Source organism: Xenopus tropicalis, chromosome 1 (genome assembly GCF_000004195.4).
Source record: "Xenopus tropicalis strain Nigerian chromosome 1, UCB_Xtro_10.0, whole genome shotgun sequence".
Taxonomy (NCBI): domain Eukaryota; kingdom Metazoa; phylum Chordata; class Amphibia; order Anura; family Pipidae; genus Xenopus; species Xenopus tropicalis.
In genome coordinates, this window is record NC_030677.2 from 34,120,767 (window position 1) to 34,137,700 (window position 16,934).

General features: G+C 36.4%; 1 protein-coding gene across 2 annotated transcripts in view; it reads left to right on the forward strand.

The window, feature by feature from the left end:
- pcdh7 (protocadherin 7) overlaps nucleotides 1–16,934 on the forward strand; it is a 511,205-nt gene that overhangs the window by 245,091 nt on the left and 249,180 nt on the right. The window contains exon 2 of one of the 2 annotated variants that reach the window (XM_018093920.2): nucleotides 13,465–13,681. In XM_018093920.2, coding sequence (XP_017949409.1) covers nucleotides 13,465–13,681 — 217 coding nt within the window. The remainder of the gene's footprint in view (nucleotides 1–13,464; nucleotides 13,682–16,934) is intronic. The other variant, XM_031901728.1, reaches the window with a different exon arrangement.

Consider the following 16,934-nt stretch of genomic DNA (forward strand, 5'->3'; position numbering starts at 1 on the left):
TACATTTCCTCTAAAAAAAAAAGATTGAATACATATCTATGGGATTATATTTGCTCTGCTTCTATGGTTTGGAGTGGCAGATTCTAGATTTCTGTTCTGTTTAAATTAACATCATTTATCCTGTTCAGATTTCAGGAAATGGAACTTTTAAAAAAAATATGGTTTCTCAACTAGATTCCCAATAAGTATGTGGTATATGGAGTTTTTTTTTTTGTTGCTTAGCTAAAGTGGCTATTTTATACATAGTTATCGGACTCCGTATCCGGAAACCCATTATCCAGAAAGTTCTGAATTACAGAAAGGCCATCTCCCATAGACTCCATTTAAAAGGAGAATGCAAGTCAAATAGTCCTCCTATTGTTTAGTAAAAACGCCACACTTTTGGCTCACCTAATCAAATATTTACTCAGTCACACTTACTTCACATTTTCTAGAACAGGCAGCCATCTCTAAAAAGGTATTCTCCCTTCCTTTCCCTCCTTGCTTCATATTGCACGTGTGTTTCATTCCCTCCCCCCCTCCCCTCTGCCATATCCGCTTCTGATTGGCTGGTGGGCATGTGTAGCTCAGAACAGGAGACAGGATCAAGTTACACACATGCTCAGAGAATAGGAAGGCTGCCGCTGGCACCTACAGGAAGGGGAGAGAGATTTCACTGATGTCACTGTAGTCTTCACACTGCTGTAGGCTGCCAGCACCATATCTCAGAGAGGCAAGCAGGGATCTGGGAATTTAGATATGCAGTAAGTACTTAAAAAGAATGCCTTTAGACTTACTTTTAATTTATATTAACCTTTCATTTTCCTTTAATCAAATAATTCACATTTTTAAAAATAGTTTCCTTTTTCTCTGTAATAATAAAACAGTACCTTGTACTTGAACCCAATTAAGATATAATTAATCCTTATTGGGGGCAGAACAGCCCTATTGGGTTTATTTAATGGTTAAATGATTCCCTTTTCTCTGTAATAATAAAACAGTACCTGTACTTGAACCCAATTAAGATATAATTAATCCTTATTGGAAGCAAAACAATCCTATTGGGTTTAATCACTGTTTAAATAATGTTTTTAACAGACTTTAGGTAGGAGATCTGAATTACGGAAAGACCCCTTATCCGGAAAACCCCAGGGCCCGAGCATTCTGCATAATGGGTCCCATACCTGTATAACAAAAAAAAAAAATGTTGTGCATAGAGTTCTGGAATATAACACGGCTGTTCTCATACAGTTACTATATACGTATATAGGTCCCTCAAAAAGGGGTTACACATAGTAAAGATTGCTGGGCTCACAGTGCCTGATCCACATAAATGTAATGGTATTGATTGGGGAAATGGTTGGAGTAGAGGCCTCTATGCATATTAAATAAATGGAACATACTATTTGTAGACAGTTTGAGAATTGATGCAGATGGCACAAATATAATTGATTACAATTAGTGAACACATTTTTTTGCCAGGTATGGATTCGGGGCAAATATCCACGTTTCACCATTGGTGTATTTTTTTGCGAACCGGGCGCAAACATTCCCTGAACAAAAAGTAATTGTCGTGCACGTCAAAAAATAGTCACTTGCGGCAAAAAAAAATGATTTCTGTTTTTCTTTTGAATTTTTCTGCGAAGCAAAACGGGACAGATTCACTCATCACTAATTACTATGATAGTCGGATCTTGGACACATTCTTGCAATGAGTAACAAAGGAAATACATGCTCCTTATAGCGATCTGTAAAGGGAATGTCACATGTATGTTACTGTCACCAGTGGGAGTGGCAGGAAAAGACATTTTACATGTGGTGATCCACATTCTTCTGAATTAAAGGGTGTTTTGGACACTTTTCCCCATATGTAATAAAAAGGCAATAAGTTTGCACAGGAGCGGTAACCCATGATAACCATCAGATGTTTGCATTTAAACAGGTGGTCTACCTGCTGATTGGTTGCTATGTGTAATTGCTCCTGGGCAAATTTAGTGTCATTTATTACATAACCCCATTTGTGTTCTTCCAAAGGCAACAAAGCATGACATTGCCCTAAGAGGTAACTGTGTACACTGTATTTCTCCTAAGTTGGGCAGAACTATGAGTATGGGGCAAATGCTGGAGCACAGATGAAAATCTGGCACAGGCAACCGTAAGAAACAATCTAACATACATTAAGTATGTTGAAAGGTTTTAAAGTTATTTGTAAGTAATTGCTATTAAAACGACCTGTCTCTTTATATTTGGGAGCATGCAGAACAGAAAGGGGGAAAAAAAAACTGCTTTTGAATGCAATGACATTAACAAAGTTGCTTAGAATTGAATTTTCTTTCATTAGGCAACAACAGTGTTTCTGTGGACATCCTGTTTAATGTCATTTGTAAATGTAATTGCAATTGAATGCAGTTTCTGTCTGTACTTTCCTATTCTCTGCACTGCTTGTTCTGATTACATCTACCATTAATTCAGTGTTGCAATGTTCAGTTCCCTGCCGGTCAGGACAGTTTCCGTAATGCCCAGCATGCCCTGCCCTGTATGTTCTGGGATTAACAGACTTGGATGGAGTAGCACAAAAGTGTGAACGGAATTGTGGGAATTGGACTCTTGGCTGGAGCAGAACTTAGGGTAAAGAAATTGTCAATTAAATCTGCAAATAACATTAAATTAATTAAAAATGTTTAACTAAAGTATTTTGTAAAGTTGCGTATAATTGTTTGCTTTCATTATGTCAAAATTAATATTTTGATCGAGCACCCTTTAAAGTAGAGGGTTCCAAATGTACCTTGTGTCTGCAATACAATATACAGTAATACCCCAGAACATTTGGCAGGATAAATGCTGCCTCATTTTTATGTATAATACCTAAGAACTTTATAAGATAAATACAGTGCCATTATTATAATGCATCCCTAAACACATGGGAGGATAAATAGAGTTCCCCCAGAACACATGGCAGGATAACTACAGTGCCAACTTCATATACAATACCTTGTTATAGGAATTTCATTGGTGTTGGATTGGGAGGCATACTCTTTCAAAGCCCCCCACTGCACACCTCACACTGCTGTGATCCGGGCTTAATGGAGCGCTCATTGGCAATTTCTGCTGTGATTTTACCAGAATGAAGTATTCAGTTACCATTTCTGCGGTTATCTTACTGACATATCTGGGGTTAATGGAGTGCTCATTGGCCATTTCTGCAGTGATTTTACCAGAATGAAGCATCCATTTACCATTTCTGCAGTTATCTTACTGACATATCTGTTGTTAATGGAGTGCTCATTGGCAATTTCTGCAGTGATCTTGGTGGCATGAAATGCAGGTGCCACTGTGTGTCGCAGAATTCTTAGGCCCACAATATGTCATGAGATGATGGTGGCCACTGTCTCTGTCTTCTGGTGCACTTTGTTCAATGGACATGGTATTTAGGGGCATGGTCATAACATTTTACCCCACATAGCATGGCAGATCTTTATACCTTTCTTTCTGATTTTAAAGTGTTAGGAGGTATGCATCTTCCAGCTAGTGTGTGATTCATTAGGAAAGAGGCCCCCATGTTTGTCTGCAGGAGGGCCCCCCACTTTAGTTACACCACTGTGGCCACTCATGGACAAATTACATGCATACTATGCTAGGCACTTAAAAGTAGGGTTACATGCATTGTAGACACAAAAAGATGGTTTTTAACCACCGATATTTTTCCTTTGCTCCCCTCCTGTCTATTAATTTGTATATTTTCCTGTTACCATAAATATTTATAGAGATAGAGAGCGACCATTCCTTAGAATTATAAGGCTCAAAAGCCATGGTAATCACTATTCTATCTGTCTCACTCTTTTTTTGCCACTGACAGTGCTATGTAAAACAGCATAAGAAAGATTGCATTAATCTGTTTTGTGGATTGCTTTTGGGTTACACAAGCACATAATTTCGCTTTGAGTGCCATTTTTGTGAAACAAGGGAAATCATAAAACGGAAAGACTTTATTAAAAGCATATGCAATACAAGAATTCTACTGAGAAATATATTAGCAGTCACAGAACCTGCAAGCTATGATATCTTGCAGTAATTCTAAAAATATAGACGTTTTGTGCAAAGTAAGAGTTTTATATTGTATGCAGACCTAAGCTTATGAGAGGCTTAATAACCACTCAAGCACATGCTTTAGAACTATGTTGGTTTAAAATATACTCTGTTATAATGGGGCAGGAGTCTACTGTGGCACCGAAACCAGGGTGTCATGTGGTGGTGCATCTACATAGGGAAAACCAATTAGAATCAATTAGAAGTTAGGTTAGTTAAATCTCACCACCTGCATTTTATTTGACAACAAAAGATTAAATGAAATACATGGCAGCCATTATATATTTCATATATGCTTAATTAGGGCTTTTATTATTATTATTAACATTTATTTATAAAGCGCCAACATATTCCGCAGCGCTGTACAATAAGTGGGTTTCATACATTGGACATACAGAGTAACATATAAAGCAATCAATAACCGATACAAGAGGTGAAGAGAGCCCTGCCCAAAAGAGCTTACAATCTACAGGGAGAAAGGGTTGAGACACAAGGTGTGATTTATGTGTGTTTTCAATCTAATTTCTATTTTGCAGCCAAAAAACTAGAATTTTGGCATCAAATGCATGCAAGACCTGTTATCCAGAATGCTTGGGGCCTGGGCTTTTCTGGATAATGGATCTTGCCATTATTTGGATCACCATATGTCTGCTAAAAATTATTTAAATATAAAATAGGACTGGAGTCAAGTACAAGGTACTGTTTTATTATTATAGAGAAAAGGAAATACTTTTTTAATTATTTGCTGACAATGGAATCTGTGAGAGATGGCCCTCCCATAATTCAAAGCTTTCTGGATAACCAGTTTCTAGATAACAGATCCCATACCTGTACCTATTTCTAAAGCGGAGCTTACCCATTAGCCAAATGTAAAGACCAGGTCAAAATGTATTCAGTTAATAGCCATAATGTTGTTACTGGCCATTCATTTAAGCCATATGTAGTCTTTGCCATAATCAAATCATTGCTTTGGCCTTTACCTTGCTTCCTGTTTATTATATAAATGTTAATGCAAAAATACAATCTTCTCCCTTGCCTTGTAGTTCTTGGCAACCAATTAGAGGTTAAAATTTTCACGCTGAAACTAGAAGATCTGTCTCCCCGTGCCATTTGTTTGTCCATATTATCTGTGCATGCTCTCAGCACCGAAACATATGTGGTAATTCTAAATTATTAGAAACAGCGCTATTCATGTGTTGGAGTTCCGTCTGGCATCCCATGCTTGTATAAATAAGTAAATTAAATAATTTTCAGTGACGTAAATCATAATGTATTCCATTAATTGATGATTAAGGATCACTTCCACAAGTCATAATGAGGAACGTGTTGTCGGTTTGTATAAACTGCACTGACAATAGATGGGTGGGTAACATTTTATAGGAATTGTGAAACCTCTGGCTGCAAAACAAATAGCTAAGCATGGCAGGACTCTCCGGGTCATGTTTTGCCAGTTACCTAATCAGATTTGCTTTATACAGAACACAATCTCACTGAAGGTCAGGATAGACTCCTGGATAAATAGATTTATCCATATTTAAGATGGCAAACATCAATTAATTAAAAAGATTACTGCCATTAAGTATGTATTATGGATATATTATTCAGCAATCGGGTTAAAAAATCTGATGACACGGTGACCTTGTTGAGTTCTGGTGACTCTATAAAGCCATTGACAATTAGCAGTTTCTGATATAAACCATTGGAATAAACTAAAAGTGGAATCTTTATAAACAAAGATTATAATTAAACAGGGATATTTTCCATGTGTGTTATGTTGTGTTCTTATCATAGTCAGCATGGGTAGTTTCAGCCAGGGAAAACTATCTATTATTCATAACTTGCTTGGTTAGAACTAAACAAATCTAATAACAGTTGAATAATGGACTAGGTTTCCTCTGTGTAATTTGCAAATACATTTTATAGGTCACAGCGCTCCTAAATATTGGCAAATTGTGTGTATGTTGAAAGGGAATAGCTAATTCCCAATACTGATATGAAGTGTCGTTCTTAGGGTTCTAAAAAGCTGGCATTGGAGCCAAATCTAAAGGTTTGATTGACATTTTAATATTGCGTCCTAATCTGCCCCAGTCTCTGGTGCTTCGTATAGTACAGGTATTGGGATCCCATATCTGGAACAACAAGAGAAGGTGTCACTAGTACCCATTATAGATCAACTCACCAAATCCAGGTGCACCAGGAATAGGAAAGAAGAGTCGCTTCCGGGGGCTAATTGCCCCTATGTCACGTAGGGTCAATGAAGATATTTATTTTTTAATTCAACTTTAATAAAAAAGGATTTTTACTTTTATTTTTGTGGCCCTGTGGTTTCCTAGAATACCTGGAGCCCCCCCCCTTTTTCCTATCCCCCATCAGAAAACTCAGAATTACAGAAAGTTCATCTCCCATAGAACCCATATTCAACAAATAGTTCTACTAATTCCTTTTTATCTGGGTTACTTATACAAAAGAACCCATATTGCTGGCAAATTCTTTTGGCTTCATTTAATGCTTGAATAATTTTTAGCAGATTTATCCAAAAGAGCGGAAAGAGCCCTTATCCAGAAAACCCCAGCATTCTGAATAATAGTTCCAATAACTGTTCACCCTTAAAGAGCTATGTAATGAGTCAGGCTTGTCACTTTTATGTATGATAAGAAATAATATGAATTTCTATAGAATATATCCATAATACTTAAGCTTATATGCACATCTGAAATACAAAGAGCATAAATATTAGTGATATGAGCCGACTCCCCACTCTGTGACTCACAACTGCGGCATTACATGTTCCCTCCCTTACTTTAATTTAAAGCAGACCCTGTAACACATACAGAGCAACTTAATGGACATTCTGTATGCAATTAAATACATTACATATTCATAGTGGGGTTTATGTATCCAATATAATTATCGGCTGTTGACTTTTATTGTACTGCTTTTTGTGGTTTTCCTTCTGCTAATACAGATCTTGTTTGACTTGGCTAATGTCGAGAGTAATAATTTATTGCAGTTCAGTCACTCCCTGTAGCACCTGGGCTAATTTCTCCAAGGAATTAAGAAATATTATCAGATTCCATGGGAAACAATAAATCACACTGCACATATTAATTGGCTACTCTGTTACAGTGAATAGTAATAAAAATGTTTTCCTTTATTTTTTAATCCCATGTTGTATTAAAGCAAAATTGGTAGTGGCATATATATAAATATACTTTTTTTTATTTTATTTTTGTGTTTTCTGTATATGTATTAATTTATACCTAGAATACCAGTGCAATGAAGGGGAAAAAGAATTATAAAGAGGTTAAGGGTGGAGGAATGCACCAGGGTCCTGAGGAGAAGAAGAGATTTTTTTACAGGAACAGTGAGTAGGAGGATAAAAGTAGATAGATGTAAGTAATTTCAGGAAAGGGAGTGATTCACTCAGGGGACAGAGAATAGTAGGAGATAGAGCAGAGGTTGAGTGGAATAAAGACACAACCTGATCTCCTTCAATCATAGTGCAGTGCTCAGCTGGGGGATCAGCATCCCTATAAAACCTACACAACATGCCAATTAATGTAAGGGAGGTCCCAATAAAGGGTTCCACCCCTGAAAAGTTGTATTATGATACAATAAATGCAGGGGAAAGATCCACACATTTAATTGCCCTGTTGTGCCAGTTTTATGAAGGGTGAAGGAAATAAACCAAGATCAATGAGCTAAGGTGGAACATATGCACCAAGAGGTTAATGGGATACTAAGAGAAATTCCCTATCTGAGGGAAGAGTTGCAGATATGAGATCGGCTGGAAGAATCCATCCTTATAGCTGGGGTATGTGGGTAGTCATAAAAAGTGGGAGAAATTGACCCACGTTTGGCCAAAGGGGGAGAAAGAGCCTGGGCAGAGGGGTCTGACTTTATATATTTTGGAATAACCTATATTAGAACCAATGTTCTTCTGATGCTGCTTATGGAAAGCATATAGGATGTTGAAGAGATTAATCCAGATAGAAAAGGTTTAGAAAGAGGTGAGAAATAAAGCCCAGACTGGTGAGGGACAGGGCATAGGGAGAGAAGGCTTACTGAATCTGATTTAACAGCAGAGCATGAAGGGGCAAATTTTGATTGATTCTTCATCTTTTAAAACCATTATCAATTCAAAGGCTTTGAAGTTAGGGCTCAGCATAACACTAGAATCCCAGCACTCTTCATTACTACACCCAACATGCCCCAATATAGAAATCTTTGAGGGCAGGTATGCCTTGGTTTCTCATACAGTTAGCGCAAGATTCATTTTGTAACCTACATAGCTGTCTTGCCATTTTTATATGGTCTACTCATGTTCACGAGTCAACATACTTATCTCATACAACTAAACAGGCAGTTCAGTAATATAAATGTGATTGAAGCATTTATGGCACAGCTCATCTAAAAACTCGCCCGCCCTGCCTCACATTTATGTAAATATATGAATGTTTTGTGCCTGTCAGCTGTTCCAGAGAAGCCCTCCTAGTTTTATAGATAATTGTCTGCCCTGATGGAATTTCTGTTGAATTAGTTATTTCTGAGAATAGATCGCTTATTTATGAGCATGTTGATGGCAATACTTGCCTGCCAGCAATCGAAAATGGATATAAATTTGATCTTTTCTATTCTTAAAATGAAGAGTTTTATCTGAATTCATCTTTAAAAGACCTACTAATCATTAAGCTGCTAGAATGAAAAGGGTTTTTTTTTCTTTTCATCATTAGTTAGATTGTATAAACATCTGCAAGAAGTATTTAAATTCTGCAGTCATCTATAAACACAAATCATCTCTTATGTATCTGCTTAAAAAGTTCAATAAGAACAAGGCCACGGTTTCTTTTTTATTCTGTAATATCTGGCATTTTGAATAAAGCAATTCCAGAGTAATCAATATGTGTGCATAGTCTCAGTGGAAGAATAACACGTCAATTGTGCCTTTAGTTGCTTGAATAAAAACCTTCTAAAGTCAGTTAGTGATCTTTGTCTGAACATCATAAAGGCCACTGAAAGAATGTCAAGTCTACCATTATTTTAAACAACTAAGAATAGTTAAAAGACTGTAAAAATGTTAATTAACTAATTTGGACATTTTGAAACATATTCAAACTTTTGTCCTTTTAACTCTCTGATAATAAATGGTGTCATAATAGATCCTGGCAGCCGAGAGTCTAGGCTCAGTGAGGGTCTCCTGCCTAATGCAAATATAGAACATCACCTCAACTATTAGGCATAAGAGAAAAAAGATTTTTCCTTAGAACTTTTACTACACTAATGAAGTGCTAGTACATAGTTACATAGTTACATAGTCACATAGGGTTGAAAAAAGACCAGAGTCCATCAAGTTCAACCCATCCAAGTAAACCCAGCACACACAACCCACTATTACTATCAGTACTATTACTATCAGTGCAAACATCAAAATGAGTACAGATATGGGACCTGTTATCCAGAATGGAGTTTTCTGGATAAGGAATCTTTCTGTAATTTGGTTCTCCATACTAAAAGTCTACTAAAAACTCATTTAAACATAAATAGTATTGTTTTGGATCCAATAAGGATTAATTCTATCTCATTTAGGATCAAGTACAAGGTACCAGTTTAATATTATAGAAAAACTGAGATTTTTTTTAAAATTTGTATTATTTTATTTAAATGGAGTCTATGGGAGATGCCTTTCCCATAATTCGGAATTTTCTACCTAATAGATTTCCGGATAATGAATCTTATATCTGTACAAACAAAACAAACTCATCTTAACATATGTCTATGGCAGTGGTCTTCAAACTGTCTGATATTAAACTTTCTCTGTAGTTTATGCTTTGGTTAGGGCCCCCATTTCCCAATAAAAAGGCTATTGGACTGGTATATACATTCTCAGTAGATCCACTTATTTTTTTAAAATAGCAAATTATGCATTCACTCTTCACTCTTCACTCTCACCCACCAACAGGCTGGGTTCCAGGGGAAGTATTTATCCCAAATCTTACCCTTACTGGGTTTTTAGGCTGGCAGCCACAAAATGCCACCATGCAAGGCCGTTTGCAGTTTGGGAACATCTGAGCTATAGAAATAAATAAAACTTGTGGATTTTGTTCAAACTTCCTCAGTACAAAGTATGGGAACCTTGACAGCGGTCAGGCAGATGTGTTGAACTTATACATGGTCTGCATTAGAGGTAATAGGTGGGTTTTTGCATTAGGGGAAATAATGGCTGGAGCTTGGGTGGTTTGTTTTAGTCAGACAAGCTATGGTGGTCATCATGGGACAGATATTAAAATCGCTCTGCAATGGTCCCTTTGGAGGTTGTATTGTCCAATTTAAGACAATACACTGTTATTCTATTCTCTATTGTTTAGGCCCTGTGGACAGGATGCAACATATGATTCTGCTTAAACCTACTTTGAAATATTATATTGTGGTCAGAATTTTTTTAAATGACACCATTCTTCTTAGTTGGCTGGGCTTACTGCCCAGAGGCCCCAGGCTGGCAGGAGACCAATGATTGGGGTCCCTTTGTGGCAAGGACCCTATAACTAAGCAGTATAAGGCTCCATGAGTTCTGAAGGCAACACTTATCTCATGTACTAGTTGGGTAATCATTTGAACCAAAAGTTAACTAGTGGGTGGGGGTTGCCATTTATTTTCTTTCCCTACTCACTATTTATAAACACGAGCATGTGGTTGGAAATAACAGTTCGATAATGTTGCACATAATTGACACACTGTGTTTGAACACAATCTATATGTTTTGTTAGTTTCTTTGGAATCACAAGGGCGAATTCCATCTGTTTGCACCTCTGTTGCTGTTTTGTACTGTTGATTATGGCAATGCTAATATTGGCTGGTATTTGTTGTTTTGTTTTTACACATTACATATCATAATAATATGATTTTAATAAGCTTTAATAAAAGTTCAATTTTTACTTCTGTTTAAGATAAATTACTGGCAACAAGTAGGAAGGTGCCATTTTTTTTTTGGGGGGGGGTGGTCTTTTGTTTCTCTTTTCGTTGTATTTAATAAATACTACCCAAACAACATTTACCTTATATATATAAATTAATTTCTAATGAATCCTATTTTATAGTTTTCGACCCAGGGATGGTGTGTAAGAAACTCAAAGTACAGGTATAGGACCCATTATCCAGAATGCTCGGGACCAAGGGTATTCCGGATAAGGGGTCTTTCCGTAATTTGGATCTCCATACCTTAAGTCTACTAAAAAATCAATAAAACATTAATTAAACCCAATAGGATTGTTTTGCATCCAATAAGGATTAATTATATCTTAGTTGGAATAAATTACAAGGTTCTGTTTTATTTCTACATAGAAAAAGTAAATCAGTTTTAAAATTCTGAATTATTTGATTAAAATGGAGTCTATGGGAGACAGGCATTCCGTAATTCGGAGCTTTCTGGATAACGGGTTTCCGGATAAGGGGTCCGATACCTGTATATTGAATAAATACCACCAAGAGCCTTGTTCTTTGCATTCATACACATAAATAAACACAATATTTCCCTATACCCCTTGAAAGCTCCCTTTCAATATGTCTCTCTGAATGTGTTATACTCTCTATATATTGCTATCGTTTGAGAAAGGAAATTGATCCCAGGACATTGCTGTTATCTCGCTGCCATGTGAATTGTAGGTACAGATTGCTGTATAGATTTCTGTATATTAATATAAATAGTTTTCTATCTCAGTGACATTTTAACTTCAAAACAAATAAATGTGAACAGTGATAGGGTTTTGTTCTTTTTTATTTTCCACCTCCACTTTTTACTTTGAATCCTGACCATTTTAGCTGATTCTTGCTCTTTCCGTGGAACTCGAGATTTGTTTCCGTTGCTTCTATGTCTCTTTTGTTCATTCTTTTATGTTACATCTATTTTGCTGGGCTACAATTTTGCTGTTTTTCCCCACAATGTTGAAAATACCATTTATTGTTTTCCTTTGACCTTTAATGCTTCCATATAAGGGAGACAGTAAACTTTACCTATAATTGAGAGAGAGTTCCCTTAACTGAGAGTTGGAAGCTGACATTAAGGACATTTTAATAGATGGACAGAAAATAGCTTTTCTGTAAAATTACATTTTTTTTTGTAGCTATGGGATTTGCCATATAGCTTGGGTCACAAATGCATTCTCCATAGACACAGTTAAATGGGCTCCCATAGTAGTAACAGGGAAGTGGTACGATTAATGATATGCTTTTGAAAATGCAGGTGTAATATGACAGAACTGACTTTTATGTACTAATATCCCTATGTGACATAGGAATGCCCTGTGTACGTAACTCAATATTGTCTCTAACTTTTCCTTTTCTTTCAATGTTTTGACCCATTATTATGATTATAATGGTTGCTAAAGCCATCTGCAACATAAATAAGAAATATTTGATGTAACCTAGGACTAAATATATGACAAGGAACTTTATAGTTTAAATATTTGATTAGGCACAGTCATGCTTTGTTATTGTACAGATGGAGCACATTGGTTAGAGCCTCCATCTATTTACATTTTGGTGTATCTATAATATAAAATGAAACATCTGCAGTAATTCAAATGCTTTCAAACCAACTCAGCTAAATACTGTATGTGCTTTGTTATAATGACTGACTGTAAATAATAATGGATGTATTACATGAAAGCAGATAAAGTGAGCAGTAAATCTATTAAGAATACAAATGATATTTAGAGATCTTCTGCATGCCCAACATAAAGCTCGATTCAATTTAGTATCTCATAAATTCTTACTTTTCTCATAGACTCCAATGGAGTTTTCATGAGATTGAGGTTCTCCTCATTAGATGAAATTTGGCCCATAATTTAACTACAGTTTATTAAGCAGATTTCTTCTGGTGAGTTTTATGGCAATAATTAGGCACACCTAAGGTAACTGGCATCAGCTAGATCAGGGATTCCCAACCTTTTTTACTCTTAAGCCACATTCTGATGTAAAAAGTGTTGGGGAGCCACACAAGCATATGAGAAGTTCTTTGGGGATGCCAAATATGGACTGTAATTGGCTATTTGGTAGCCCCATATGGACTGCTAGTCTGCTTGGAGTACAACTGTGTATCTGGGCTTTCAAAACCTGCCTCCAGAAACGTAAAAATGGGCACCTACTTTGAGGCCACTGGGAGCAACATTAAAGGGGGTGGTGGGCAACACTGGTAAAGTTGTTTTTTAATAGAACAAAAGGCAAAGCCTAATGCTAATTTTAGCAAAAGCTTCCAATATTTGCTGCATCACTATGAACTTAATGAAAATAGTATACAACCAATACAGTGCTACCGACAATTTAAAAACTATCCAATGCAACAGAAGTGAAACTGTCTTCTTTACTTCTATTGTTGAGTGACATTCAGACTCTTTTGTTTTGCAGCCATTTCGTAGAGTGACGTTTTCTGTTGTGAGTCAGCCCCAGGACCCGCATCAGGGATCGTTGCAGAGTTGCTATGATAGTGGTTTGGAGGAGTCAGAGACACCAAGCAGTAAGAGCTCTTCAGGACCAAGACTCGGTGCCTTACCACTCCCAGAAGACAACTACGAGAGAACAACGCCAGATGGCAGTGTTGGTGAGGCAGAGCATATGGAAAATGGTAGGGGCAAACACAACATTAACACACAAGTCTTAACTAAAAGTGAGTCATGACAAAATCATACAAACACTTCACAAGTTCTACATACCATTAAAATCCTACATACCCTTCCACGATATTAATAGCAGACATAATATATACTCATTCCCATGTAATATAAAGCATGTGGTTAATGTCTACCAATAACAAAGCTGTATTCTAAATATTGATTTGTCCACATTTAAATTATGATTTCAAATTATATAGGCAGTGACATATTTCTTTATACTTCATTCATTCTTTATTGAGGGGTTTTGTGGTTCTCCGGTCTGAAATGTAAAATGTTATCAAGTTGGTAGTGGAAAGACTGATGAATGGAAGAAGTGATAAGGAAATTAATAAAAATCTAACCTCGGTATTAATCTGGTTTCTGGGGTCAGTGACCATGATTACTAGATATCATTTGAAATATGAGGATGGAGAAAGGTAGAATTGAGAGTCAAATAGGTCAAAATGACAAAAAAGAATGAAGGACAACTGCAAATGAAAATATTCTGTCAGTGATATAATAAAAATTAATTTTAAGGCAAAAAGTCCTATTTGTAATCCATATCTTTATCTGTAGCCATGGTTTCTAAGTATTGATTGTTTGGTTGTGTTTTGAAAGAAGCAGCCTGATAGCTTTATCACCAAGCTGATACATTTCCGAGGAATTAGATATACCAATAAAAATAGGATGTAGAATTAATTTCAATCAACATCTTGATTTTTCCATTTTTTCCAATACACGCCAGTAAGTAGAACTTACAATTGTTCACTACTGAATGTTCATCATGCTGTAGGCATCAGCAAATGAGCTGTTAGATTCCTTAATTCCCCCCCAAAAAAATTCCTGATACCATAATAATTCTGTAAATATTAGATCTTTTCATGATCTATATTTTCCTAACTTTGCTTTTTACCCAGCGATGCCCCAGCAGTGATATAGATTTCATTACTAAGAGATTAAGAATAACAGACAATAAACTTTACAAAACAAAACCTTTGCCCTGAAGATTTTACTTCCTAAGTAGCGACTCCATCAGATCTCCACACATAGTTAAAGGTTGTCATGGCAAATGAGTACTTTGGAATTACTGAAATGCTGTGTTAAAGAGGTGAGTGGTGAGAAAAAACCTTGAAGATGAAAAGAAAAAAAGTGCTTGACAGATATTGATGGGGAGGACATTCCAAAGTTGCAAGATCTTGAGTGAGAAATGTTAAGGTGGGCTGTTATAAAAGGATAGACGGATGCCGTTCTCTGGTAGAATGCCATAGAAAAAAATTAGAGAATAAGTGTGTTTTTCTTTGTGTGTGCCTCAGTGTCAACATTACTAGGCTGGGGGCTCATTCTACTAAGCGCTCTACAATGTATAAAAAAAACCAAATGAATATTTTAAAGTATAATAATAATCTGTATATCGCTAGGGAAAGTAACATCTATGACTACATAACAAATTAGATACACAACAGTACTTTATAAAGTCTCATAAGGTGTATCTCGCATTGGAAAGAACTTGTTAGTTTGTAAGCAAATCCAGACATCACTGGAGGCGCCGAGGGCAGTGCCTGTGGGAAAAGGCTTTGCTGTTAGGAAAAAATACCCAAGATGCTTCTTTGCTGTTGTTCACACTAATATTGCAGGTACTGATGTTCTGCAACGACTGCATTTTTTATTTACAGCAGAGCCAGCAAGGTGATAATTGATGAGAATGGTGATATTATATGTTCTATAATAGTCTACTACCGTCAAACTTGGTAACATTCTGCATTAACCCTAGTGTTTACAAGGCTTTTTTATGTAGTAGCGCTAGCTTTTGCATATTTTGCTTCAATATATGTTGTGGTGCAATGCTTTTTACATGCAAACAGGACATTTCTACCATAATACAGTTCAGTATGCAAACCATATGTAAAGTGTGATTTTAAAGGGGATTTATTAAATGAAATATAATTTGAAATAAGTAACTTTCAACATAAATATTATTAAAAACATGGTACAGTTTCTGAAATAATCACGTTATTATTTATTATCCCCTCTTAGCAATCTGTGTCTCTGCAGGAGTCATATTTGAATTGATAGATCAGATACATTGGTGAGTTTCCCACTGACCTAGACCAAGGATCCTCAACCAGTAGCTTACTAACAACATGTTTCTTACCAACCCATTGCATGTTGCTCCCAGTGGCCTCAAAGCAGGTGCTATTTTTGAATTCCTGGCATGGAAGCAAATTTTTCATTGCAAAAAAAAAAAAACAGGTGTACTGACAAATAGAACCTCCTATAGGCTGCCAGTCTTTAGAGGCTACCAATAAGCCAATAACAACCCTTACTTGGCACCCCAGGAACTTTTTTATGTTTAAGTTGCTTCCCAACTCTTTTTACATTTGAAAGTAGCTCAAAAGGTTGGGGACCCCTGACCTAGACAATGTATTGGAACTAACTTTCAAAATGACCAACTGTGACACAAAGCTGCATGTACACAGACACATATCTGTGAGCTAAAGCTTTATGCAATTTTTTTCCCCCTATAAGATCTATTTTTTTAATTAACCAAAGTATTGTTTATGTTAAAGGGTGTTTGACATAATATATATCTGCATTGGCAGGCCATCAAGGCAAGCAGGGTATATATGACCCTTGATGAGGCTGTATGCTAACACCGCAGGCACTACTGTTGTGCTGAACTATGTAGGCTTGTGCTGCTTTAGGAGGGAGCAGGTCACTATTTTCTGACAATGGGAATATATTGTAGTACATTATCTCTAGTGGGGTTATGTAATATTAGGCACTAATTTTGCCCAGGAGCAGTAACCTATAGCAACCAGTAACATTTACTGGTCACCTATTTAAATACAATCATCTTATTGGTTTCTATGGGTTACTGCTCTTGGGCAAACTTAGAGCCTTTTGCTACATATGGGGCTAAGTATATAAAGTGCACATGAAATAGATACATAACTAAGGAATGTTTAGCTTTTAAACAAGATTAAGGTGTAATTGTAATGGCGCTCATTTGGGACAATAGCCTATTTCTTGGTTAACACCATACAGTTTTCAGTGGTCTTTATGCCACCTATAAGAAAATTAGCTGAGTATTCATCGCATTGTGATTATTTTTTATCTTTTATTCAGTTAATGCCTAGCAGTAATGCCAATTGTTCAGTGCAGATTTCTGTATTTAAGGCAGCAATCAGCGTCTGGTTCTGTACACGGCTTACTCAACCCTTTTAG